The sequence below is a fragment of the Candoia aspera genome, chromosome 15 (genome assembly GCF_035149785.1).
Source record: "Candoia aspera isolate rCanAsp1 chromosome 15, rCanAsp1.hap2, whole genome shotgun sequence".
Taxonomy (NCBI): Eukaryota; Metazoa; Chordata; class Lepidosauria; order Squamata; family Boidae; genus Candoia; species Candoia aspera.
In genome coordinates, this window is record NC_086167.1 from 6,308,326 (window position 1) to 6,336,268 (window position 27,943).

The following is a 27,943-nucleotide window of genomic DNA, read 5'->3' on the forward strand; positions in this document are numbered from 1 at the left end:
GGCAGAAAAAGCAAACGTCCCATTTTTTAAATAATATTTTTACCAAAACCTCCAGTGAATTCATCCTTTTTTTATTTTTACAAAGGGGGTTCAGGAAATAGCATTGTATCTTGGGCTCTTTATGACCAACGCGCACCTCACTCACCTCCACAGCTGCACAGATGTCTGGTGAGCAAATTTCCCAGATCCGAAGTTCTCCCAACACCTTCAAAAAAGTGGGAGGCCGGATACGTAGGTCTGGATTCCTGGCGAACCTTTCCAGCTTCTTGAGGACTTTCTGGGTACGGCGGTCTCTCTTAATGTCATCAGGAATCCTGACCAGCAGAGTTGAAAACCTTGAAAAAAGAAAATTAGAGAAAGCATTTAACCTGGATGTCTCTACAGCCTGAAAGCTTTCGTTGAGATGCAACTACAAACTGAAATGATAAAGACTGTTCTTGGGAAAGGGCCCTCCCAGCTTCCTGATCCTCCGGTAACTATTACAGGTCCTCAAAGCAATCCCACAAGAGGTTTGAAATTTAGGAGGATGGAATCTCCCAAATTTAGGATGATGAAAAGATACGTTCTTTTCTTCACAAGGCACAACCTAACGGCTAACGAACCTGGATTTATTTTCAATTGTGATTAAAGGGCTTTATGACGCCAGGACCACGTTCTTGGTTTTCCTCTGCAGAATTACACAACCAGCAGTCCAGCTAAGCTCTCTGACCCCTTTCTTACCAGTTTTCTTCCTCTGCATCTTGTTCGGGTTCTCTGCCCACAACGGACTGTTTCATCCTCTCAAGGTCTTTCCGTAACCGTGTAAAATAGTTCAGGCACAGAAATTTCTGAATGTTCTTCTCCTCTCGCCTCCTGTCAAATTAGTTTGCGTGTTTTACAAAAGCAAATATCTAAAGAAGTCTTTGCAGTGTTTCTCAACCTTGGCAGCTAGAAGATGTGTGGACTTCAACTCCCAGAATTCCCCAGCCAGCTTTGGGGCCGCCTGACTCTTTAGTGATCCTGGGAATTCTGGGAGTTGAAGTCCACACATCTTCAAGTGGCCAAGGTTGAGAAACACGGCTTTAAGGCTTCCGGCATCTGGTGGGGTACCAGTTCAATGTGAGTGAGCCTTTCCAGTCTGGCCCTTTCCAGGTGTGTTGACCATTTGGGGGGGGCAGTGGAGGGGAGTCTAAGCACTGAAGAGGAAAATGAAGGCAACTGTTACCATTAAGGGAGGAAGAGGAGGAGTGGGAATTGTTCTAGGCCAGGGTACCCTACTAGCTTTAGGGGGAGCAACTGCATGGAAAATACCAGGACTAGATTGATGGAAAAATGGCCATCATGGGCTAACCAGTTTGATCCCTGTCTCCTCCTCCTCCTCCCCCCCCCATCACCATCTTCATCCTCATGGTTGGTCGCACAGTCAGCCAGATGTTTAGACTGGATTTGGCATTTTTGTCCACCTAGCGAGTCCTTCCCAAGGACCTGGGAGAGGCAGATGTTGTGGTTTAATAACATTAAAGGTCTCATCCCAGGATGTCAGCTGTTCCAAGTTAAGCTGCTTTTTGCAACTGACCGATGGTGATTTTGTCAGTGCCGATGGTGTACCAGGGGTGCTCCAGATGTTTGGGGATCATACCCAAGGCGCCTATTGCTACTGGTACTACCTTTGCTTTCTTTTGCCACAGTTGTTCTACTTCTGTTTGCAGGTCTTTATATTTTATGATTTTCTGCAGTTCTTTCTCTTCTATTATTATTTATTTATTTAACCATTCATTCATTCATTATTTTGATTTCAAGGCTACCTGACTCTCTAGTAACTCTGGGCAGCTTACAGATAAAAATGAAAAGAAAACTAAATTTATAAAGAGGAAAAAGAAGGTAATAACTTCGTTTGTAACGAACTGCCTGCCATAGCACACCCTTTTTTAAAACTAAACCATTGCTCTGATTTAAACTGCGATAGCAACACTGTTTGCCCAAATTATTTCCTTGCTCATGGCACAGATGCAGCCTCCTGGAAAAGGCCATTTATTTACTTACTTATTTTTATCCTGTCTTGGCTTTATTAATTTTTTTATAAATAATTCAAGGTGGCAAACATACCGGATACTCCTTCCTCCTCCTATTTTCCCCACAACAGCAACCCTGTGAGGTGGGTTGGGCTGAGAGAGGGACTGGCCCAAGGTCACCCAGCTGGCTTTCATGCCTAAGGCGGGACTAGAATTCTCCTACCACACCTGATTGGCTCTTGGGCTGAGAAAGAGGGACTGGCCCAGGGTCACCCAGCTGGCTTTCATGCCTAAGGCGGGACTAGAATTCTCCTACCACACCTGATTGGCTCTTGGGCTGAGAGAGGGGGACTGGCCCAAGGTCACCCAGCCGGCTTTCACGCCTAAGGCGGGACTAGAACTCTCCTACTACGCCTGATTGGCTCTTGGGCTGAGAGAGAGGGACTGGCCCAAGGTCACCCAGCCGGCTTTCATGCCTAAGGCGGGACTAGAACTCTCCATCTCCTGGTTTCTAGCCTGGCGCCTGAACCACTAGACCAAACCCTTGTTGCTGCTACAGTTTGCTCTGACAGGTGGGCAATACTGTCGGCTCCTCTTCCAAAGTAGGGAGGACTGACGCCTCCAAACTTTTTTGAGTGCATCCTGTCTCCTATAGTCTTGGAATATCTACCGGGATTGAGTTTAGTAAAGCTGCTTTAGAGTGACTTTGTCCTAGATCTCATGTAACTTAAGTACCTATACTAATTATTCCTCAAGTGATCTGAGATCCAGAATCTCTTGGTACAAATTTAAGGCTTTAAGACCTGTTTAAGGCTTTAACAGATATTGGGCTAGATGCTGAAAGGGCACACAGAGTGATTTCTACAGTGAAGGAATCCACATTCTGAATGTTGGAAATCTTAGCAGCTCCTCTGTCTCCTGAGATCTCAACTGACCATCACTCCCAGCGCTGCAAAAACTTGGATTAGAAACCTGCTCTCAAAAAATAGGAAAACTTCTCATGGAAAGTTCAGGCCACTGCAGGTTTTCTTGACAAGTGTGAGGCACCCACAATCTTTACTTGCTGGTTTAATCTCCAAGCAGAGTTTATGTCATCGGCTTGTTTGTAGATGGAGGCAACAAGGCAGCAACGTCTATGCGGGAGGGAAGTAAATTTTACAAAGGGCTACATGTGCATATTCTGGGGAGCCACCATGGTTTGGGTTGAGCCTGTGGTATGAACTCAGCCAATATTCAAGAAAGCAAGGAATCAAGCAATTTTCCAGCCATTTTTAAAGCTGGCTTTTAGCTGGTGCTATTGCGTAAGTTCTCCTGGTGGTGCCTGCAGCTTGAAAAAACGGCTGGTCCACGGTGAAACTAAACCAAATCCATCTCAGCATGATCTGCAAACCAGGTCAGTGTGTCGCAACTGGGAAACAACATTGAAGGACAAGTTCCACCTACTTCTCCAGGATGTCGAGCTGGTCGTGCAACCTGAAAGCGCTTTCTTGGGACACCTCAAAAAACAATTCTCTCATCTCAGTGCACAGTTGCTGCTTCCTCCTAATGAAAGAGCTGGAGAAGAAGACACATTGGAAGGAATACAGAGGCAAAGGTCAGTGGCTGTAAAGAAGTGGGCCAGGTGGATGCACAGTATGCCAACCTCCACCTTTTTCTCTTTACCATCCTATTGATGCAGGTTAGAAGCACTCCCTTTCCCATCAACGCATCTTTAAAATGAGGGAAATAAACAGAGCAAAAAAGCTGGAAATGTATTTCTGAATACAGGCATCTAATATTCTGGGCCTTCTACTCCTTGAGTGCCTTGAATTTCTTTGAGCCATGAGGAAGCTGTGCTCATGACCTGGATCTACTGTGGTGCCACTTCTTAAGTCAACTTACAGATCACTGTGGCTTCCACTGGATCAAAGTCTCAATTCTTCAACTTCGTGAGATCCTGACTGCCTTTTAGCGGGGGAAGTCTTAAGCATATGAGACCCCTCTTCCAAGTTTATACGAAGAGGTCAAGAAAAGAAGGAGTATTAGGTATGTCTGCTGCCTTGAATTATTTATAAAAATAATTAAGGTGGGATATAAATAAATAAATAAATAAATAAATAAATAAGTGGGTGCTTCGTGTTCCCCAAATCATCTGTATTCCTACCTTTGAGGCCTGCAAACCTGTGAGCTGTCGTCCTCCATAAAAGTTGCGGTGGTGGTTTTATCTTCTCTCAGGGTCACGGCCAGTGAACTACAAGTGAACAGATGCCGTGAAGGGATATCAACAGAGTTTGTAAGAAACATCACATAAACCTTGGTCTTGTCTACCCAGGCAAAGCTGAGAGGATAACTGAGGAGTGGTGGGTGGGTGGGAGGCAGGAACTGGGTTAGTTTGAGGATAAGGGTTCCAGTGGTGATCTGGGATTGGTGACTAGGAGTCTCAAGAACTCAAGCGGGGAGAAGTTCTCTCTACACTATTTCCTTTTTACACTATTTTAAATGTTAATTCCTGGTTGCTTTTATGCGGCTTATGAAACAATGTCCTATGACACTGGCTTATTAATCCCAGTGAAAAGGTGGGAAATATTGAGTGGATTGGAAAAAAAAAAAACAGGCCCATACAGGAGATGTGGGTCTGGAAAGGCAACCTGTGGGAATAAAAGGACTTTTAAGAACTGGAGAAAAATCCCCTTGGGACGGAATGTGTTTGATGACTCCTTGGAGCAGAAGGACAGGCTCTGGGCGTAGAAGAGCCGTCCTACCCCTCCGAGGGGGCCATCGCTCCAGGCCCTCGGACCCATTCCAGCCCAGGAGACCACCTCATGGACTTCCCCGTCTCTTTCCAGAATGGTGGACATGCTGTGAATGCACGTTTCCTGAAGTCAATCTTGAACATACAAGTTTATGTTTCAGTGAAGGCTTTCTATCCCAGGCAAAGTTGTGAACAGAAACGTCTGTTTTAGGCATTTGCAAATAAATCTGTAAGGAAATCCCCAGGAGACTGGAATATTCACAGAGAGAGTACAGAGGAGAATTTACGCAGACCTTCACTATTCTGTTTCAGAGCCCTACTCACCTCTTTCGCTTGGGCTCCACCGGGTTCCCTGATACTTCTTTGGTTATTCCTGTGCTGGTTTTATCATCCTTTGAAGATGACGCTGAGCTGAAAAAAACAGACCATCCTCCAGCCCTTTATCATTCCAGAGCATTGTTTCTCAACTTTGGCCACTTTAAGACGTGGGGGCTTCAACTCCCAGAATTCCCAGCCAGCCAGCAAGAATGATGGAGAAACTTTCAAACCCGCCACCACTGTAACGAAGAACAGGTTGGGGCTTCAACCCATGGAGGAGTTAATGGACAGGAGAATTACCATTCCTCACCTTTTGCCCTTTTGTCCAAATGATATTTCACTGTCTGGAATGGACCTCGATGTGGTGTGTGGACTGAAAAGTAAGAAGGACAACTTGGAGCCCAGCTGCAGCCCAGAGAAAAAAAACAAGAAGGTCAGAGAAAACCTCGGAGCGAATGAGGACAAGGCAACGGTTGCGTATCTTGTCATTCAGAAGACAAACTGTGCAACCTTCCAATCCATTTGGGGTGGTGTCACTGAGTGAGGATCTTTCAAGAGTAAGGCTGGCCAATGGTTAAGTAGCCTTAGGAGCTTCTAGCCACATAACCCCCACTCCCTGTAGCAGGTGGGTATCAGCCCTTCGGTCAGTGTTTCTCAACCTCGACAACTTCAAGATGGATGGACTTGAAGTCCACCCATCTTAAATTTGCCAAGGTCGAGAAATACTGCCTTGGGTTCATGCTAACAGCAGCGCTGGTATATACACACTGCCCTTTTCAAGGAAAAGAAAGAAACACAAACGGAAAATGGTTCAGAGGCCCTCAGATCTTCCAGAGGGTGATTTAAGGAATGATGCCATTTAAGATGCCAGTCTTTGCCTCTTCCCAAGCAATCCAACAGCCCTGGGCTATGGCAGAAAGAGAGAAACTAAAATCAGTATGATCGTTTTCCTTCTCCCTCCCTACCACCTTTTCTTTTTAGTTCATGTCTTTTTAGATTTTAAATCTAAATTTGGTCAGGCTTGAAAAAAAACACTCTCTGTAAGCTGTGCTGGGAGCCTTTCTGGCTAATATGTGAAAAACTAACTTAACAAATTGCTTTTGTAAAATGCACATTGTACTCCTTAAATGGGGGGCCAGCATGGGCCCCCAAAGCCAGTTATCTAACTTACTAATGTGGTTTTGTACTCCAAAACAAATTTTCTTTACTAAAATTCTTAGCCACGTCTTCGTGTATCATCTGAAGTAACGTCTGCAGGTCTGTGGAAGAAAAAAAAAATGAGCACGATATCAGAATTAAATTCCAGGAGACTAGCCCATTCAGACTGTTTGCAGGAAAAAGAGTTTGGTGGCCCTTCAAGATTTGAAAAGTGACTGGCCAAAATGTGCATCAAATACACCAGGTCAGATGCGTAAACTGGTAGACTCATTTGGGAGGTATATACAGGTAGTCCTCGCTTAATGTCCACTTGTTTAGCAACAGTTTGGACTTACAACAATGCTGGCAGAACTGAATTATGACCGGTCCCCGCACTTGTGACTGTCGCAGCGTTGCACAGTCACATGATCCTCATTTTTCACCTTCCCAGCTGGCTTTCAGCAAGCAAAATCGATGGGGAACTGTGTGATTTGCTTAATAACCATGTGGTTGGCTTAATGATGCCACAAAAAAGATCATAAAATCCGATCAGATTTGCTTAATGACCACTTTGCTTAGCAACCAAAATTCCAGGCCCAATTGTGGTTGTTAAGTGGGGACTAACTGTATCTTTAAGGCATTAGGATGTACATTCCAACTCATACACATTGCAGAAGAAATGAAAAGAAATGAGAAGAAAATAAACACAACCTCGTGTTTATTATTTTTTAGAAAGTGCACCTTTTCAGCAAGTACAGAGCACCTTTCTCCCACCACTGAGAGCTGGTTGCCTTTCTTTCTTACTTAGGATATATCGTTAATTAAAAATCAGGGGTGTGTAGATCGTTGTGGGCCTGGGAATCTCCACTGAACAGAAGCACTTGGTTTAACTTGTCTTCTGCTCCAGCTTGGATAAAAAGCACCACTTAAATGGGAGGCCATGCAATGCTCCTCCGAGCAGATAGTATTGTCTGTGCTGCCCTCACAGGCCCCAAAGGCAGAGGAAACAAGGAGGTCTTGAGAGCATCTATCAAAGCCGTACGAGTCACATCGCAGGGAAAAATTCACAGCAAGAAGCTCTCAAGAAGCGTTCTGCTGAATCTGGCCAACGGCATCTCTATTCAATGTTCTTGGTCTTACAGGAGCTCAAAAAATGCAACCTGGAAGTTCAGTAACATGGATCAAAGATGCCAAAGGCAGTCCTCTTCTTCCATGACTGCTCTCCAGAACCTTGTACGTATGTATGTATGTATTCTACTTGCATACAACCAAATCAATAAACTCAAGGGGATTTATGAAACAGTTGACCCAAAAAATCCATAAACAGGTAGAACATCCATGGTAAACAAAAATTAAATCAACCAATAACTAATCAAGGTTATGAAAACCTAAGAATAAATTATAGGGGTAATGAAAAGGAGGCAAAACAAAATTACAAAACCTTACACTGAATTAACATAAACCAGTAAATCAGTGTAAGTACAAATTAAAGATGGCAACAACAAGCTATTTAACCAAATGCTCTTTAGAAGAAGTCTGTCTTGAATAGCTTCCAGGACATTAAAAGGAATGGAGTAAGGGTATTCTGCAAAGGCTAGAGCAGAACAACTGGGAAATGGCCTTCTGGCCTCCATTCCTCTTACTTCATGAATCTGGGATATGACCAAAATCTTTTCCCAGGAAGTACATATTGGGTGGGCCAATTCAGATATGAGAAGATCCTGCAGGCACCAGGGGACAAGGCATGTCTAAGGTACATGCCTGGGATTCAAGCAACAGCAGTGAGTTATTGAGACCAATAGCCCTCAATAGCCTGACCCTCCATGAATGTGTGCAGCCCGCTTTTAAGACATCAAGACTGGGGACGATCACCACATCTGATGGAAGAGGATTCCATAATTTTATGGCATATTGTGTGGAAAACAACCCCTTTGATCAGCCTGGAATCTCCTAGGGACTCACAGTAGCTGAGGTGTTCTTCTTCCTCCCTGGTCTGCTTGCTGTAGCTGGACTCCATCTCTTCCACCTCCTTGACACTGTCAGAGGCAGGTTGGGCTGCTTCATCAGAGCCAGGGGTCAAGGAGCTGGTGCTGGCCAAGGTGGTTTTACTATGTGGGGAGGACAACCCACTGATCTTGGACATGCTCCCTGTCATCTTAGGTGACCTTTTGCTGGATGGACCACGAATCTGCCTCTGGGTATATCTTCTGCCCTGAAAGAATCGTAACAGGAAGTTCAGGGAAGCCCCTTGGCAGAAGGGCCACCATGCTGAGCCCATGAACTCTGGTACCCACAAATGTAGTGTGTGTTTTAGCTAAGCCTCTGCTTTGCATAGGAATAATACAGAACCTTCAAGTTGAGGTATGGGCCACAAGCCAGGGATTTTCCCCATATGAAGCTTCATTGGTTTGTCTGCTTTAGGGCACTGTGTAAACCATTTGTAAACCATGATTTCTTTTAGCAAGTTGTGCTGTTACAGTATAGCCATTAGAATTGCTCACCCTTGGTTTATGGCTTAGTGTTAGATGTGAACCCAACCAAGTATGGTTTACTCAAAAAATGATCCTTAAACAAATCAAGACTTAGCGTAACTGCAGTCTGCAACCAGGTTAAATAGCCTTACAAACTCCGGTTAGAGCTTCCACGCTGGGACAGAGACATGGATTGCTCTCGCTTCCCCACCCCCATCCCGACCCAACACAATTCCCAGTCCTCAAACTCTGGAACTGTTGTGGATGTTGAGAATTCTCCAGGCCTCCCCCTCCTCACAAAGTCTCTGAATTTTCGGGGGGAAGCAGGGCCTTTGAGATCTCCACCCTGTTACACCCAAAGCCTGGTTTCCAAAGCTGCAGGGGCCAAACCGAGGACTCGACCCCACCCAAGGAAAACTAGCCCTTTGATGGCAGCCGTTCCCAAGCCAGACGGACTGACCTTTGCATGCAGAATAAAATGGTCCCATCGACTCTTCACTGCCTTCTCTTTATTGACAGCTTTCATGCAACTTTTTCCGCCACCGTAGTCCCTAAGAAAGGTGGGGCTTCGTGAGCTTTTCATTTCAACAGCAGCCTTTTACAGAACGTAGCCCAAGGCTGGCTGATGGCTACACAGCTTGCTAACCCCAAAACCCAACTTAATAAAGCACGGTGCCCATGGCTATGCTCACCTAAGGCACTCTGTCCAAACGAGTCGAATGTATTACAGCTAAAAGCATCACCTGGTGTCAGCCCTTAGAGGTAGTCCAGACAGGAAGCACCAGCCATGAGTACTAACTCTACCTTAAGGTGCTGGGCTAGAAACCAGGAGGCTGTGAGTTCTAGTCCTGCCTTAGGCCCAAAAGCCAGCTGGGTGACCTTGGGCTGGTCCCTCTCTCTCAGCCCAACCCACCTCACAGGGTTGTTGTTGTGGGGAAAATAGGAGGAGGAAGGAGTATTAGGTATGTTCGCCACCTTGAGTTATTTATACAAATAATAAAGGCAGGATAAAAAAATAATAAGTAAAGTAAAGTAAAGTAAAGTAAAGTAAAGTAAAGTAAAGTAAAGTAAAGTAAAGTAAAGTAAAGTAAAGTAAAGTAAAGTAAAGTAAAGTAAAGTAAAGTAAAAAGTAAAGTAAAGTAAAGTAAAGTAAAGTAAAAAAGTAAAGTAAAGTAAAGTAAAGTAAAGTAAAGTAAAGTAAAGTAAAGTAAAGTAAAGTAAAGAGTAAAGTAAAGAGTAAAGTAAAGAGTAAAGTAAAGAGTAAAAAGTAAAGTAAAGTAAAGTAAAGTAAAAAGTAAAGTAAAAAGTAAAAAGTAAAGTAAAGTAAAAAGTAAAGTAAAGTAAAAAGTAAAGTAAAGTAACCCTAACCCTTTACCTTTAAAGTAAAGTAAAGTAAAAAGTAAAGTAAAGTAAAGTAAAAAGTAAAGTAAAGTAAAGTAAAGTATAAATAAATAAATGGTTACAGGAACAGAATCTTGCAAGTCTGAAAGGACAGCTCTCCCCCCTCACGTTTACAGCCCAAGAAACTAGGGAGGGTCCCTTCTGAGGTGTTTGCCGCACCCCCATTCCTTCTGCAGGCTCAGCTGCCTCTTATCTTACCTGACTATTGAAGATGTGTGGACTTCAACTCCCAGTAATCCTGGGAGTTGAAGTCCACACATCTTCAAGTGGCCAAGGCTGAGAAACATTGGTCTATGAGAATGTCCTAGAAACCGGAGGAGGCGGCGGCGGAGGAGCCACAGGCTAAGCCAAAGACTGGATTCCTCCCACATAATGAATCATAAAGCATCCCTCTTCATTTTGTGCCGACTTACCCAATCCACCCTTTGGGGCAGAACAAGCAGCTGAGAAATTACCACCTTGAATGTGAGCTGCTGCTTTTCCAGATGTATGCGGAGTGGGGTTTTTTTTTTTCCTGGGTGGTCATCTTAGCTAGACCCCAGATTCTTTCATTGTCAGATAGGAAAAAACGTACAATTCTAATGGCCCTGCCTGTGTGAATATGAGAAGCTGCTCTCAGCTTAACTGGACCAGGGCCCATCTGTGATTCCCAACCCCCTCTGGATTGTGTGAGTTCATTTTTTCCCCATTCCTGTCCAGTTCTTTGCTTCTTCCCCATCATCTGCTCCAACCCCTTGCTTCTTTTTTTTTTAAATTAAAACACTCAAAGCTCTACTCAAATTCTAAAAATTTTTTTTGTGGAGACAGAAGCATCTGGCCAACAGGTTGGATTTCTTTACCCTCCTCTGCCCTTTGTAATATTTGACCTGAGGAAGAAGTCTGGAAAAGTTTGTATGTCTTTGTGCCATTCTGGCTGTTCCTAATAAAAATAGTGCCCAGCTCTAGCTCCCCCCACACCCTGCAAAGGCCGAGCCAGCTCTAATTGCTTTGGAAGCCTTGCTTCTTACGCCTTCCCCTTCTCCAGAGCTAGGAGACCCCCTACATCCCTCGTCTTCAGCTACTTGCTCCTGGGACCTACTTGGCGTTCCAGCAGGCGATCAACGGCTTCATGCTGCTGTTGGGGTCCAGGGTCAACGCTTCCAAGAGCCAGTTGAGGGCGCAGAGCTGCCGGAATATGGAGTCGCTGTTGAAGCAGAAAAAGACAGACGGGCTCATTCGCAGAAAAACAGGGGAGGGGGTTTAGGCAAATTGGCCACAGTCAGAGGAACACACAGGCAGAGATCTGAGGCTCTCACAACTAAGGAAAATGTTCACGCAGGCACACAGAAGCTCTGCTCTTGTGAATTTGACCGGCCAGTTTCTCCCCGCGGCCAGCGAATTCAGCATCGTCCTCTCACACACTTTGCCAGAGAAGTGCATTTGAAATCGTGCCTGTTTCTGACCAAGAGCATACATGCGCTGTCTTTTACATCCCCTGCCCCAGCGATTCAGCCGGGGTGTGCGTGCAAATCCTGGGGAAGGAGGGTGGTCTTAACCCCTGCACTGCTGCCGCTGGGAAAAACTGGATGCTGCCCCAGGTCTTGGTTTCAAGGCCACGGGATCAGCTTTACAAACTCAGAGCTTCATATCAATTTTCCTTCTCTTCGTTCAAGCTTTTGTACACAGTGAAGCGGGGGGTGGCGGAGAGGGGAAAGGGACGTCCTGGAAGCTTTCCCCAAATTCCCCCAGATGACAGGAAAAGCTACAATCTCAGCCACTATTTGTGAAAATGGAATTTCACAATCAGGTCCTGGGTAATAGTTGAGGGATTTTGGTGCAATCAAAGGCTGAATTGGAGCAAACGGGGAAGCGGGAGACCACCTCTCTCCCCCTCTCTCAAATAGGGGCCTATGGCACTGTCTACCCCTTTGTGAGGCAGAATTAGGGAAAGACGACGAGCTGCTGACGCGCTTTGCAACATACAAATGTGCATCTGGATGCTTTTCCGACAGCAAGCCATTATGGATGGGGGTGAAAGGTCGGGCCATTTTCTTCTTCTTCTTCTTCTGTTCAACGTGGCTCAGAAAGGAGCTTCCTGTTAAGAAGAAACTGAAGAAAAGAGAGAGACAAAGATATGTCAGGAAACAAAGGCGGTGTCTGTTCTAGCCAGGCGCTGATGATCGCATTTCTGCCCACTCGGGGCGTCCATCTTTTCTAAAGTGCATCCTGACCTCACCCCGTACAGGTGACCCCGCTTGTGATGACCGCAAAATGGGGCAGGTTGTCATAGCAAAGGGAGTACTCGCTGGTGTTCGTGTTCCTAACGGCTAGAAATACCCTTTTCACGCAGAGCTGGGCAATCTTCTGACAGCCACAGGCTGCCTGTAATCTTCTGGGCCAGGCACAAGGGTCTTAGGAGGAGGAAAAGGTCGGAGGGGCCGTGCTACCCATATGGCTGGGGGTCGAATTTTTAAATTCGTTCTTGGATTGTTTTGCTTGTTTTGCTGATTATTTTTACTTCTTTTAAGGATTATACTATTGCTTTTGTGTGTTTGTCTCAAAATAGTTTGGGGCTACATTCGGCCCTGGCTTACAGGCTGCTCTTCCCTGGCTTATTCGTCATTATTTTTTATTATATCAAGCAGTCCTCAACTTGTGACCATTTGTTTAGCGGCTGTTCGAAGTTATGGCGGCGCTGAAAAAGTGACTTAAGATTGGTCCTCGCACTTATGACCATCACAGAGTCCCTGCGGTCATGTGATCAAAATTCAGGCGCTTGGCCACTGGCATGTATTTACGGCTGCTGCAGCATCCCGGGGTCAGATGATCGCTATTTGCGACCTTCCCAGCTGGCTTCCGACAAGCAAAATCAATCGGGGAAGCCAGATTTGCTTAATGACAATGTGATTCCCTCAACGACTGCAGTGATTTGCTTAACAACCCCAACAAAAAAGATTGTGTGTGTGTGTGTGTATAATATTATCATATATCATATCATATCATATCATATCATAATGATGGATGGTGCTTTTGAGCACTGGTGGCTATTAGCTATTGATCTTATCTCAGCCCAAAAAGCCAGCCTCAGGAAGTAAAAGTTGAGCATCAGAAAAGGAGGTAAGCACCAACATAAAGACAAATGGGAGATTGATAGATGGGACAAAATTCTGGAAAGCAGTGATTTATACCTTCTCTTAGAGATACTATCATCCTCTATAGAGACAGCAGATTTGTTTTTTGGAGCAGGAGTCTTATGAACCAACACAAACCCTCCATCCATTTTATATTGTACAAAAATGTAAACAGTCTGTATGGAAAGGAAAGGAGAAACTACAGAACAGTCTAATGTGCTTGGTAGGTCGAGATATCTGTTATTGGGCAGAGGGATGGAAATGTAAGGACAGGAATTCTCCAAAGAGGCCAGCTATGTGGTAGGAACACCAAACGATGGTATTCCATAGGCTGCAAGATTTGACCTTAAGAACTTTAGAAACTTTTGACTGTATCAGGATAAAGGGGCACCATGTTTTGCTGCCCAAGGATGCTCTGTGATGGAACGAGGGTGATCTTGGAGGACAGAGGGAAGAGATGCTGCCTAGGGAACCATCAGATAAAAGGAAAAGGAGTCCGAGAGAGAGTAGCGGTCTGAAGAAGAAATTTAGGAAAGACCCACCTGGACCACTCAAGCGATAAATAGGGAGGGTGGGAGATGAGTACCTTCAGACTTGCAAGATTCTGTTAATGTAGCCGTACAATAAAGTAGAATTAGTTTGTCTAGTCGTGTTTCCTGTCTGGTTTACCTGGAACGGCTGACACCAATCTTGCAAGTCTGAAAATACAAATCTCCTGCCCTATTTATCGCTTGAGCGGTCAGGGCGGGTCCTTCCTAAGTTTCTGCTTTAGACCGCTACCCTCTGTCAGACTTCCATTCCTTCTACCGGTTGTTCCCTGGGCGGCATCTCTTCCCTCTGTCCTCCAAGGTCGCCCTCGCACTCCATCACATACTCTTAGTTGAAACTCTCCACAAATAAATCACACCGCAGTTTTCTGGCACAAACTTGAGGCGTGCTTCTTCCTTGGTGGCTCTTGTTAGAGCAGGTTAAGAACCTGTGTGTCTCAGCCAGCCTGGCCAATGAAAGACATGGTGAGCTGTAGCTCAGCCACACCTGGCGGACCACCGTGGACCCATCCCTAATGAACACAGCCAACACTGGAGAGGATCTGCAGCTTTCTTTTTGGAGTAATGTGAGGCTGCCTTTTTTATTTGAGAACCCCATTAGAATAAATACTAAGCCGTTCCAGATGGTGGGAGGGTTAGGTCTCCTGCTGCTGCTGTCATAAAGGCTGAGGAAAAGGATTAGGATACTTCTCAAAAGGGGGCTGTAGATGGCCTTGCTCAAAACAGACTGACCAGCAGTGAAACTCTCCCAGAAGTGTAGCCCAACTTAAATGTAAAATGAGATCTGACAGGACTGACAACAGCAGCCTTTGCTTTCCATGTGGAGAACTTCAATTCCTGCTGTCCCCAGCCAATGTGGCAAGGGGGGGGGGGTTGAGGTTAAAACCCAAAACATCTGGCTGGAAATGCTTGGGAGAAGAGAAACCATTGGTCAACGCAGCAGTAAGGAATTTAAGGACACCTACTCAGGTTCATCTTCTGAGTTTTCTTCAGAGGATGAGGATGGGTAGCGAGGGGGCTGAAACTCTGTCCTCCTCCTTTCTTCTTCCCTCCGCTCTTCCAGCTTGAGCGCATTCTTCCTCTCAATGGATTCTCGGTGAAGACTATGGAAATACCCACGCCCAATCTTCACGGAGTGGATCAAATGCCTGCCGAAGAGGACGAGATGTCAAACTGTGGCAGTGCATAAGCAGCGCTCCCCGAGCATTCTCCTTTGGGCCCACTTGTGATGGAATGGGAGGGTGGCCTTGGAAGAGGGTGGGAGGGTGGGTGGGAGAGATGCCGCCTAGATCAGATAAAAGAGGAAGGAGCCCGCAACAGAGTAACGGCCGGAGGAAGAAACTTAGAAAGGGCCTGCCCTAATTACTCTGGCAGAAAATAGGGAGGGTGGGAGATTTATACTTCAGACTTGCAAGATTGGTGTCAGCCCTCCCAGGTAATGAGATGAGCTAATTCTACTTTACTGTAAGGCTACATTAACAGAATCTTACAAGTCTGAAGTACAACTCTCCCGCCCTCCCTATTTTCCACCAGAGTACTTAGGGTGGGCCCTTTCTAAGTCTTCCAAGGCCACCTTCCCATCCCATCACACCACTAGGCTCTCTGCTTTATCTGCCTTTAAAGATTCTTTCACCAAAACAAAATAAACGAACTCCACAAGAAGCTGGCTGGGTGGAAAGGAAGGCACCAGCTTTAAGCATCTTCTTTTTTTGCGACAATATCTATGGGATTCACAGAGGCCCTCCTGGGATGGTAGAGCGCGTCCCGGGGAACCGGTTCCCCTTCTATTCAATGGGTGTGTCCTGTTGGCCTCACCCACCCCGGCTGCCATTTTGTGAGTGTACCCACTACATGCTCTCATAATGCCAATGTTCTCCCAGCTCAAAAAGTTGGCCAACTCCTGAGTTATAGCAAAGCTGCAGCAATGAAATCCTTCCCAGCCATAATCCAAAGGCAGAAAGTTATGCATTGAAAGCCACTAGAATATGCAAATTAGCATTTTCTTGGACACTTCTGGGACAGCAACTTTGCACGTGCTCCAAACTGTCAATTGTCCTAAGCCCACGGGAGCCCCTCGTGTGCGAGGGCTTTCCCATTGAAGCCAATGCGTATCCTGGTGGAAGATGAAGCCGAGAGGGAACAACTAGGTGCCCGCCAGCCAAGGATCTGACCTTGATTCTCCTTGGCATAAGCGCACCACTCTATCTGCCATCTCAACTGCTTTTTAAACTAAGCACTGGAGGAATGTGTCACTTTGAAGTCTCCAAATGGTAGGGAAGCTGACATCCTTTGTGTTCATAATCATCCTTGCGCATCCGGTTTGGCTTTCAGATGGTCGAACAATGAAACCACACTCATTTCCTTGTGCGATGGCATCGACAGCACTCAGGCTCCTTGAGCAACATGGCAGCCCTTTGCTGCCTGCTTTCAGGCACGGCATTTGGGGGAAAAGGTGGGCGGTGAAAACGCAATTGCATGGAAGTGCGAGGGCTTTGACTCTAGCTAGCTAAGGCAAGAATCCTGTGAATCAGCTGTGCTTAAGACAGGTGGCCTTGTTCCTTAGGAAAGAGCCACATAGGCACACAATTGCATTATTTATAAGGTGTCTTATATTAAGCTGAAAGCAGGACCAGGAGGAAATATTGTGATCGCCGTGCAGTGTGACAAGGTTCTTTCTCGTCTCCACTTCGGCATAGTTTTCCTTCAATGATGGCTGCGGGCCCGCTTCTAAGGGAACTTAAGAAAAACATCAACACCGCTGCTTATTTCAATTTATAGCCTGCTCATAGGACAGGAACCTGCATACCAGTCTGAGTACAGAGACTTGCAGAATGATTAGATGGTTCTGAAAAGCAGCACAATTCCCACGAAGCAAACACCAGGAAAAAGGGGCTGGAATTGGCACAAATTAGGGATGCCCTAAACCAGGGTTTCTCAGCCAGGGTTCTGTGGCACCCTCGGGTTCTGCGAGAGGTCACTAGGGGTTCCCTGGGAGATCACGATTTATTTAAAAAATTATTTCAAATTCGGGCAACTTCACATGAAAGAGGTAAGTTTCATTCTTCAGTTTTTGTTTAAGAACACTGTTAGTGCATACTGTATATACAGGTCTACCCATGAAACGAATATCAATTTTGTACATCTGGCCTGTATTTGAGCCTGAATGTGCAGGGGGTCTCCGAGGCTTGAAATATATTTCAAGGGTTCCTCCAGGGTCAAAACGTTGAGAAAGGCTGCCCTACACGTACGCCACTGAATGAGAAACAAATGCCGCTGAGTGTGAAATGTGAAATGAAGAGAAGGGTGTGGAAAGAGAAGGGTAAGACCAGAAAAAACTGCTAAAGCACGATCTCTAAGACACCTAATGGTGGAATGGGCAGAACAGGGACAACAAAAATGAGGAACCGGAAAGGCCACGGGGTGATGGTAAAAAGGTCAAGATGTCACCTGGCACGATGCAGTCGAAGTCCTGCCCCTTTTTTGCCTGCACAGCACTCCTAAAAAAGATGAGGCTTCTATCCCAGGACTGCGGCTGCCATCTTGACTTGTTTGACCACTTCCCAGTTGGGTGCTCGTGTGGTGCAACAGTGGGAAGAAAGGGACAGAGCAAGAAGAAAAGGATGAGGGATGACCGAGAAATTGATGAATCTGAATCCCCAATGGGGTGATTCTTTGCTTGGAGCCAACCCAAGGGTTAGCGTCACTTTTATAGTGAGATGGGCGGGGTATAAATTTAATTAATTAATTAACTGCATAAATAAAAGCATGTACCAGTTTCTGAGTTCTCTGGAACCGCTTCATCAGACGAGGGAGAGGGAAAGAAGAAGGAAGTGCAGCCGAAAAACCAGGCTGGATCATTCAGACACAAGCTGGAGTTGTAGAATAACTAGAGTTACAGCTGGTGTTGCTGCCACCATGTTGTATCTACATTCAGGGCAATGACAAAGTCCTGTGCCCCCCCCTGAAAACACAAATCCATCCCATCCCATCCCATCCCATCCCATCAATCTCTCAGGGAGGGCGAGCAGAATTCAGGAATCATGGCAAACTTTAGATCCATAAAGTCGGAGAGTAATTTGGTGTCCTGTGGTTGGTACATGGTCATGCTTGCAACAGCCTCGATGGTTGCAATTTTCTCTGTCTCTTCGCTGCCATTTGGTGGCTAACTGGACTCTTGCAGCCTAAGAAAGCTCATGGGGCCAAATTTGAGAGAATGAGCAGGTCAGAATGCACCATCTTCGTTCACATGGTACATTTTTGCTACCCCCACATGGGTGAAACTAGCTTTGAGTACTCACACGCCATGTAGGACAACGTGGGGGAAGCCTGAAGAGCAAAAATGGCCAAAAGCTTCTACTACACAAGCTACATTGCACAATAGGCTTTAGTCAGGTCAGGGAAAGACCTGTGCAAGAAGCAGGGGGAACTGAATTCCCCTGGGGAATGGTAAATGATAAATTTGCTTAGCTTTAATCCTGGTTAGGTTTGTGCAGACCTAGGACATTTGGGTCACAGATGATTCACTGCACCATGGAAACCCAGAAATAGGTTAAGGTTAGGGCTAGCATCTTGGCAAGTTTAATCTGGGGAAGATTAGGCCAAAGAGCTGGAAATGGGAAACCAGTGTGTTATTATCATTATTATTTTCTGTTCAATCGTGTCTGATTCTTGGGACTGCCTGGACAAGTCCCTGCCGTTTTCTTGGCAAGGTTTGTCAGAGGTGGTTTGCCATTGCCTCCCTCCTGGGGCTGAGAGAAAGTGACTGGTCCAAGGTCCCCGAGCTGGCTTTGTGCCTAAGGCGGGACCAGAACTCAGGGTCTCCCGGTTTCTAGCTCAATGCCCTAACCACTACACCAACAGAGAGGCAAATTTCATGTGTGAACTTCTGTTAAACAAAAGGAAAGGAAAGACACACACACACCCCCGGGAGTCTTAACAACGGCAGATTCTTTCTCCCTTTAATGCCCTTTTTTTTGGTAGAATGATGGAGGAGACAGTCAAAAAGTGGGCAGAGTGGCAGCCAATACATCAGTCTGGGGATAAAACATGCCCTCCTTCATCCCAGAGAGACAAGCACGTCCATCTTTTGGCATGTAACAAACACCCCAAAGTAATGGTGGTCCTACAGCCCTGTCCTTCCTTCCAAGCAATGTATCAAGGTTCCTGAAGGCCAGATGATTAAGAAACAGTGCTAGTTAGAGGTGCTTCAGAAGCTCAAGAGGGGCTGTGTTCCTCCAACCAGGCTCCGTTTCTAGAGACCCGATTTGAACTGTAAGCCTCATCCTACCTTATTCAGACAAAAAAGTTTTACCTCTTTGAGGGATTTCAATAAATCATGGAATTGTACAAGTGGAAAGTGCCACAATGACCACCTAGTCCAACCATCTACCATGGGCAGGAAAACCAACTCACTGTCCATGAAGGGGGGCTGTCCAGCCTCTTCTGAAAAACCTCCAGAGATGGAGAACCCACAACTGCCAAAGGGAGGCTGATCTACCCTTGCATAGATCTTTTTTTAAATAATTTTATTGCTTTTTAATTAATAACAAAAAAGAAAAACAAAACACAATTATAATAATAATATAGATACATACACTAGCAAGAAGGAAAAAAAACATTAAAAAGTGCTATCACAAAAATGTGAAAAAATATGACCAAAGGGGGGAAAAAAAAACTTGGCACAGTATATCATTACAACGGTAAACAGTAACAAATCTATATTTACCTAATGCAGATATGATTCAGATGCATATATAGCTCTAATACATTTATATGATTGTCATATTTTTTTAACCTACTGAATTTTGTATAAAGGATTCCTGTATTTCATTATACTTGTCCATACAAAGTCTACATCTATAGGCAATCCGCTCGTAAGTGGCAAGTGCAGTTCAATCCACTGAAGAAATGGGGCCGTACATTGATCTTACCGGTGCTGCAGTACCTACGCTTGCACAGATCCTGCTGTTAGGAAGCGTTCCATTTAAATGAATTCTACCTATCTGCCACTTAGACCTATTATTTCTGGTCCTAGTTTCTGCGGCTGTGGAAGAGAGTCCCTGGCCATCTTCCCCATGGCCCCTTTTTATGAGGCTGAATACTGATCTAATGTCTCTCCCATGTCTTCTTTTCTCCAGACTCAACACCCCAAGCTCCTTCAGCCTGTCCTTAGAGGGCATGTCCTCAAGTCCCTGGATCAACTCTTCCTTCCTCCTCTGACTCTGACTGGACAGAAGTATGGTTAAGGAAAGACAAGTTTAACCTCTAATCCCCCCACTTCCGTTGGTGCTTTGAACAACTCAACAATATTTTTAGGCAGCATGATCATTCACTTTCTTGTCCTCTCCTCCTGTGCATAAGGAGGCTGGACGTGCTAGCCTAGCTCTTCAAGCCGTACAATCCTGTTAACCACCATGCTCTCACAGTCCTCAGCAGCAATAAAAAAAGGGGTGGGTGGGGGGGTGGGTTGTTGAAAGAAAAAAAAAGAAGGGAAGGACAACTGTGAACCATCATGTAGTCTCACACAACCAGTTTAGGAAGTTCTGAAAAAAAGCAAGCAGCACCTTGGATGGGGCTGTGAAAGGAAAACGATGAGAACCGGGCTGCTTCATACATTGGCAAATCTCACTGAACTCCCGGCTTACCCCCAAAAGAGCCAGATATTTATGTCTAGCTATTACAGTAAAAATCCAAGCATAAATTAGCTAGAGAGAGTGGAAATCTGCCTGGTAAGGTGGAAAAGAAAAGCAGTTCGGATTTAGACCGAGCTTTGCATTTCGAATTTCAGAGAGGTGGCAGGAACTAGAGATCTCGTAAATCTTCCCGAAGGGGCAAAGCACATTCTTTTCCCTTACAGCTTCAAAATGTTGGACTGCTGTAGCAACTTAATAAAATTACACTCATTAAAATGCAAATGTATTTAAAATGAACTTTGGAATACATCTATTAGGATAATTGAGCTCCAACTGACTGTAAGTTGCAACACAAATTTTCTGCCACCTTCCAGGCAAGGGCAGGGTCTTCCTTGTAAACGAATATCTTTGTCAGTGGGAAAACAAAGAGCTTTTTGAGAGCTAATAATTTTCAGCAGAATTCCCCAGCTGCTTTATAAGATTAAATTAACATAGATAAAGGTCAGCCTTGTGCTGCAGCAAAATAAAAATGACCTAGCAACAAAGAAAGTATATACGTGGACTATAAATGCACTTTTGGGGTTCAGCAAGGCTGTGACATGCATTTAATTACACCTAAACCCAAGCTATTTGTTAATTCCAGCCCAGTATGATAAAGAACTGAGGTGAATGTTTGCTTCCAATATTAATGAGGTCCTGATGCACAAAATCAAATATATTTAAAGCTGAAATAAAATCAAATGCAATAAATCCATTTCTCCTCAGCAGGAAGCCTCAGCTGGGCTTTTAGTGTAAGCTTCAAGAAGCACTGCAGGCCAGCTGAGATGCTGCTGAACTGTGGATTGAGGGACTGGTTCTACGTCCCTCTCGGCTTTAAGGAAACGAAGTCCAAGCCTTCAGGGATGCAAAGCATTTTTCAAAGTGTGGGTTCACGGGAGTGCTAAGAGCACTTGGCCTTTCTGGCAGGATCTGAAACATCATCATCTTCACCATCGTTTTGGGAAGTAGTAAGAACCTCATAATAAAAGTCACAGGGCTTTTTTCTGTCCTGGAAGTCGGCAGGGAAGGGGTTAAGCGCTGCCGGCAATCCCTCCTTAGGATCGCTACTGGGAGACACAACCTTTTTGCAACAACGTAAATGAGAATTTAATGACTGCAAGCTTTTATACATCACTAGAAAGGTCTTTTTTTAAGGGGCTAACCTGGAAGATGGTCCAGAAACTGCGGCTGGTGCAAAACGCGCTTGCAGATGGCTACAGGGGAACTTAAAACAAGGATTGTTAAAGGACTGCATTCGAGGCCTTTAATTCGAGATACGGGCGCTGATCTAGACAGCATGAAACCAGTTTAGGACTTCCCATAACACCAGCTCATCCAGGGGATTAGAGTCTCTGGGGAGGGCCCGTGTGGGTCTTGCTGATGGCTTTCTGACTCAGAGTAGTTCCTGTTCATAATCATATTAGCCTCCCCAAATGTGTCTACTTGCACCATGGAAAATCTGATCTGTCGGGATGTAAGTGGACCAATATAGCCCCTTCCTGGGGCTGAGAGAGAGGGACTGGCCCAAGGTCAACCAGCTGGCTTTGGGCCTAAGGCGGGACCAGAACTCAGGGTCTCCCAGTTTCTAGCCCAGGGCCTTAACCACCACACCAAACTGGCTCTCAGTCTAGAATTAGTACCATCCTTAAGCGGGGTCTGGACAATGGGCCAAGCTAGGCTAAAATAGCAGGTGAGTAGTTTTGCAAATCTGCATGTGTCATGGGAATCCAACCATTGGCTTAGCATGTTATGTGAATCAGGCCATCCTATTAAGTTGTCCTAGGGTGTATTTGTTTGCATGGGGCACCTCATGTGAACCGAGCTGTTGCCTTTGGCTAAGCTGGCTTAGATTTAGCATGTCATGTGAATCCAACTTTTTTTTAACCCATTCAATCGTGTCTGATTCTCAGAGACTGCCTGGACAAGTCCCTGCAGTTTTCTTGGCAAGGTTTTTTGGGAGTGGTTTGCCATTGCCTCCTTCCTAGGGCTGAGAGAAAGTGACTGGCCCAAGGTCAAGCAGCTGGCTTCGGGCCTAAGGCGGGACTAGAACTCACGGTCTCCCGGTTCCTAGCCTGATACCTTAACCACAACACCAAACTGGCTCTATTTGCTACTAAACTTTATTAAACTTGTATGCTACCAATTCCCAATGGCTCTGTGCGGCTTACAATGAACAAAGAGAAAGTACAATAAAACCAGTAACACATGAGAGGTAAAAGATGGCAAGAATGACTGACCGGATGGAATGAAGCGAAAGGTCTCTCTCTCCCTGGCCAAAGGCCTGGGGGAAGATCCAGGTCTTCACCGCTCTTCTAAGCAACAGCAGAGCGGGGGCCATCTGGATCTCGGGGGCGGGGGGGGGCTCATTCTAGAGGGCAGGTGCTGCTACAGAGAAGGGGCGCTTCTGGGACCCTGATAGATGTAATTGTTCAACCAAAGGAACATGGAGTGCGCCAATCCTGCAAGACTGAATCGGCTGGGCAGATACTATAGGCGATGGGATGCTCAGGGGCAGGCGTGTCTGCAGGAAGGAGGTAAAAGCAGTCAAGATGGTGGCCACAGCTTGATCAAAGCCTGCCCCTGGTTGTGGCTGCCAGCCTCAGGCCACTCAGGGTCATCTTCACCAAGCTGCAAAATTCCAACTGTTTCCTAAGAATGAAATTACAGCACGCTCAACGCTGGGATAAAAAGCAACGCAAGCAACACCCTAAAATAGCAGCTCCTTTTGTGACTGATGGCACAGATGCTTCATCCCATCCTCCCACCCTAAGCCGGGCATCTGAGTAACACAATCTCGCATTTCCAGGGAAAGTTCATTTCCCCCTCGCCTCCATGAGTATTTTGCAGATCTCCAAGTTGTCGGACTGCAAACAGCGTCCCAATCAGAGCGCCGGGTCTCAAACAGCAAAGGGGGAAAAAATAGACAGTGGGATTCTTGTTTCCAAGCAACTGGCATTACTAACCATGAGCTACAACAGAAACCCGGCAGTGGCAGGTAATTCCCATATCCCAAACAGCAGCATCAGCGGTGTCCTTTCTTCTCTGCACCACCAGCCACACTTCCTCTGTGGGGAAACCCTCCCTCAACAGTCGGATCTACAGGGTGGGTGGAAAGAGGGAAACTGGGTAAAGGAAATGTGCAAGAGATTCGCAGGGCAGACAAAGAACTTTGGAAACACGAAGAAGAGGTTATTTTCCCTCATCCACTTCCCAGAAGAGTGAAAACAGCAGGGAGATGATGTGGGCCTCGCATCCGCACCAATTCAAGTGACCCAGGATGATAGAGTCTTTTCAAATTGGTAAGCATGGGTGATCAATAGAGAGGTATGAGACAGAGAATCGGCTCCGTCTGGGTTGTGATCGATTCAGGGCATCAGGGCTTCACCAAAGCATCTTCACTAAATGCCCATCATTCTGCACACGTTGCAGTGGCTGCTGACAGAAGGCGTCTGCGCTCAGATGTGAACCCACTCACTTAAAAACATGTTAAGAAACATCTGGGTCCCACAAAAATCTGAGTCTCCATAAAATCAAGCCACGTCTGTCTTCTTCATGCTGCTTCCTTCGATCCGCCTGGGAAGAAATGCCTTGGAGGGCATCGTGTTACAGGAAGGGAACATTTGCTTTGCTTTGTTTATTAAAAAGTTTGGAAAAAACCAAGCAATTGGAAGAAAGAACTACGGAAGAAGGAAACAAGAAAAGGAATGGAAAAAGGGATAAAATGTTGGTAAATAGAGAGGGAGCTTGCAATTGTCGTGAAATTTGTAATTCAGTATTTCATTAATTAACTGATGGTATAGAATGAGTACGTTGTATCATTTTGTAAGAAAATCACTGGAAATCTCTAAAAAACTCTCCACAGGATATTAACACCACCATGATTTATCATTACTCCAAGGGTAAATGCATGTATTTATGTAAAAGGAAAAAGGAAATAGAAAAGAAAACCAATGAAAACATTATTGGATTAACCGATTAAAAACACTACTGGAAACGTGCTGGATTTCAAAACCCTCGACATGTGGGAACACTTGTTTCGGAACATGTGCCCTGCTGTGGCTGGCAGTGATCATTTGCCAGGGTTTATTTTTGCAGCAGGCTGTTAGTGAACCAACAGTAGGGAAGCCTGGCATTTGGACTGATATTTGACGTTTGAGCTGAACGAAGTAGCATCTGGTGTTCTAAGTAATGAGTGAACAAAGACCGAAGGAGCCGTCTCATCCAAGGACCACATTGGTCGAGATTTCCATGTGTCTAAGTTACCTCTGAGCTACTTTCAAGGGTCGTTGCTGAAGGCCACTTCATTTGACTTTGTTTTCCTATGTTAACAGCATAACCTAGCATAGGAAACCTAGATGTACAGCAGTCAGGCGGGAACGGTTGCCCCAACTTATGTTCATTCAAATGCCTGGGTTCAGTTCCCAGTAGGGTGGCTTAAAGCAGGGGTTCCCAGCTTTTGGACTCGGGGGGGGGGGCACATTGGAACTTCTTTAAGAGTGTATCACAATGTGGTTCCTCTGCCATTGCTGAGATGGCCAAGTCAGAAACCCACAATGTTCATTCAGGAGGCAAAGCAATGAGGTTGCTCTCCACCATTTCCTGGCGTCTTCCAGGATGACTGTGGCTTCGCTGGCTAGGTGTACCAAAAGGTGGGATTAGGCTCCTAGTTTATAAAGCCGTTGAACAGACTGGCACCTGAACAGGTGGCCACGTCACTTGAGCTGTTGATCACCTAGAACGCTGCTCTTTTTAAATCAGATGCAGGGGAATCTGGACCAGCTTGTCAGCTTTTGGATGCTGAGACAGAGACCACTGCCCCTCCAGTCCAGCGGGGAATATTCCCTCTGGAAGAACCCAAAGATTCCTAAGTAATCTCCCAGTCAGGCAGCCCCTGGGATGTAGAGGGTAAAGGGGAAGGTCTTAAGGGAGAGAGGGAAGAACCGTTACCAAAGAGATGAGAAGGAAAACACAGATTAAGTCCAGGAGATGTAGAAAATGTGCGCGAACGTCTCAGACAGACACCTCCCTAATTCACACGGTTACGAGAGAGAGAGGAACCCAATTAGACTTGCAAGATTCTGTTACTATAGCCAGTCTCAATAAAAGTAGTCTTTAGTCTTCCGTAGAGTCTGTTTCTTAGTCTGGTCTGCCTCGTAGGCTAACACAGATTCATCACTTTCTTAAGGTAGCCTCCCCATGTCTCTTCTTGTCAGCCCTACGAGGTAGACCAGATCAAGACAGCAACTCCACAGGAAGACTAGAAATATACTGAGATAGATTCTAATAGCAGAATCTTTCAAGCATGATTGTGTTTTTCCTCCCCTCCCTCTTATACCCCAGTGAGTCGGGGAGGAGCCAGCTGCAGTCTCTTTGTAATACTATCTCCTTTCCCAAGACTTAAGGAATACTTCTGTCTTTTTGGTTTCCGTAACGGCTGCTGAATATTTGCTTCAGGACTACCCCCGCAGCTCTCCACACTTCTTCAGCCTGTGGGACACAGACAAGGCCCATCTGGTGTAATGACAAGCATTTCCCTTCCTTTTTGTGATGCTCTCGGGAAAAGCAATGAACCCAGAGAGGTGGCAGGCAGTTCTTCCGTTCAAGGTTGGTTTCTGCGCATCGCCGGGCGGCATTTTCCTACCTCATGTGCACAAGGTCTCTGTGGAGGGTCCTCAAGTCCTTCTCTACATGTCTGAAAGGCAGAAGTTTCTTTTCCTGTTCCTGGATCTGAATATATAAACAAACAAACAAATGCCAGCAGACATTAAAGGAGACTGTAGCTCAGAACAACCATTACTTAATTTCTCTTTACTTTGGTAACAGGCCAACTGGGTAACCAAAAATAACCTGAAGAAGCAGCTATACCCAACATGCCCCCCCCCCAAATTCTGGGAGCTTAAAAAAAAAAAAGGAAAGTGAATTTGAGCATGCCTGCAGTGGTATGATGATGTCTCCTCAAGGAAATGAAATCCAAATTGTACACCAATGAAACTCAAGTTTGCCTTAAGCAAACGAGCTTCTGGACAATATCTGGTGGTCTCCAGACAGAAGTGTCCATGGTTGTGTGTGCGTGTGTGTGTGATGGAGTTTCCATAGCAATGTTTTGGCCATTTTGGCCACCATCTTGACTTATTTTTGACCCCACCCTATGGACATCCCTGTCAGGTGAAAGGTCCCCTGTGCCAGCACCGAGTCATGTCTGACCCTTGGGGGGATGCTGCTTTCGTGACGTTTTCTTGGCAGACTATAGAGTGGGGTGGTTTGCCGTTGCCTTCCCCGGTCGTCTCCTTCCCCAGCAAGCTGGGTGCTCATCTTACCAACCTCGGAAGGATGGAAGGCTGAGTTGACCTGAGCCGGCTACCTGAGACAGAATCCAGCTTCCGCTGGGATCGAACCCGGGTTGCGGGGAGAGTTTTGGCTGCAATGCTGCCGCCTGCCGCTCTGCGCCACAGGAGGCTCCTTGTGGGCATCCCTGCCCCCAGCCAAAACCGCCTCATAGCTTTGGACCTGCTAATCAAACATGTCATGGATCGGATACATTTACCTTTGGTTTTGACTTCTTGGAAAGCTCTGTTTCCACCGGTTCGGCGATTTCTTCCACAGCGGCCTCCTCTTTGGAGACTTCCTGAAATGGGAGGCAACACGTTGGTCGGCACACCGTCTTGGGGTAAAGAATCTGTGGTGTTCATGGGAAAATCATCCAGGACTGGTGCTGATCATCTAGACATATCCGAACTGCAGTGTGAGAAGGGATTCTATGTGGCAGCAAGGAAAGGCTCGGCATCTCTTGGCCGTGATGATGGAACGTCTGAATATTCCAGGTCATCAGATCCCATAGCAGCAGCTGCCTGGGAAAGGCAAAGCTTTTGGGAAGTGGCTACTAATTAAAGACTTGGATGCGGAGCATGGGAGAGAGAACACTTTGGCCATGGATTTGTTTCCTTCCTTCCCTCTATTGTCATTCCATACAAGGGACTTCCTTCCACTCTTGCTAGGGCACCTTGACCGTTATTAAACAATGCCTTTCCTCTGGAAAAGCTATCCTTGGGATGCACACCTTATCTTGTTTCTATGCACACAGCTATCTATCGCGGCCTGCTAGAAAGGAAGAGTAAGAAAGTCAACAAAATTCTTCTAGGAAACACGACACGGCTTCAGGGCCATAATACAAGTGCAAAGGTCTCTAATATATGAACACTACATATAAAATATACGAAAATGGAATATATGTGTATTTAAGTGTTATACATGTAAAATCTTCTATCAGTTAACAACTCAATAAAAAACTAATAATACAAAACTAACAAAGGGGTCTACAATAAAAGCCAAAATACAATCCCCCGCCCCCCGCCCAGCAGAATTCAGCAAAATACAAACAGCGATGTCTCCGCCAATCCTCAGATGTCCTCTAGAAGAGCTCCATTTCCACTAACTGGTAGAAGGATAGTACAGAGAGGCCTAATCTGGTTTTCCGGGAGATTGTTTCAGAGGACAGGTGCCATTAGCAAGAAATGTCTCCTGGCTTCACCCTCAACTCACAACGAATGCTTGCGTCCTGACACCGA

General features: G+C 45.7%; 1 protein-coding gene across 1 annotated transcript in view; it reads right to left on the reverse strand.

Moving 5' to 3' along the window:
• The window catches only part of CCDC60 (coiled-coil domain containing 60), a 48,944-nt gene that overhangs the window by 1,436 nt on the left and 19,565 nt on the right, over window positions 1-27,943 (reverse strand). The window contains exons 2-15 of the mRNA XM_063315966.1: window positions 26,923-27,003; window positions 26,020-26,105; window positions 14,673-14,855; window positions 12,012-12,137; window positions 11,128-11,232; window positions 9,109-9,199; window positions 8,140-8,389; window positions 6,212-6,299; window positions 5,351-5,413; window positions 5,047-5,133; window positions 4,135-4,221; window positions 3,435-3,545; window positions 721-852; window positions 146-335 (exon numbers count right to left, since the gene is read on the reverse strand). Coding sequence (XP_063172036.1) covers window positions 146-335; window positions 721-852; window positions 3,435-3,545; window positions 4,135-4,221; window positions 5,047-5,133; window positions 5,351-5,413; window positions 6,212-6,299; window positions 8,140-8,389; window positions 9,109-9,199; window positions 11,128-11,232; window positions 12,012-12,137; window positions 14,673-14,855; window positions 26,020-26,105; window positions 26,923-27,003 — 1,680 coding nt within the window. The remainder of the gene's footprint in view (window positions 1-145; window positions 336-720; window positions 853-3,434; window positions 3,546-4,134; window positions 4,222-5,046; window positions 5,134-5,350; window positions 5,414-6,211; window positions 6,300-8,139; window positions 8,390-9,108; window positions 9,200-11,127; window positions 11,233-12,011; window positions 12,138-14,672; window positions 14,856-26,019; window positions 26,106-26,922; window positions 27,004-27,943) is intronic.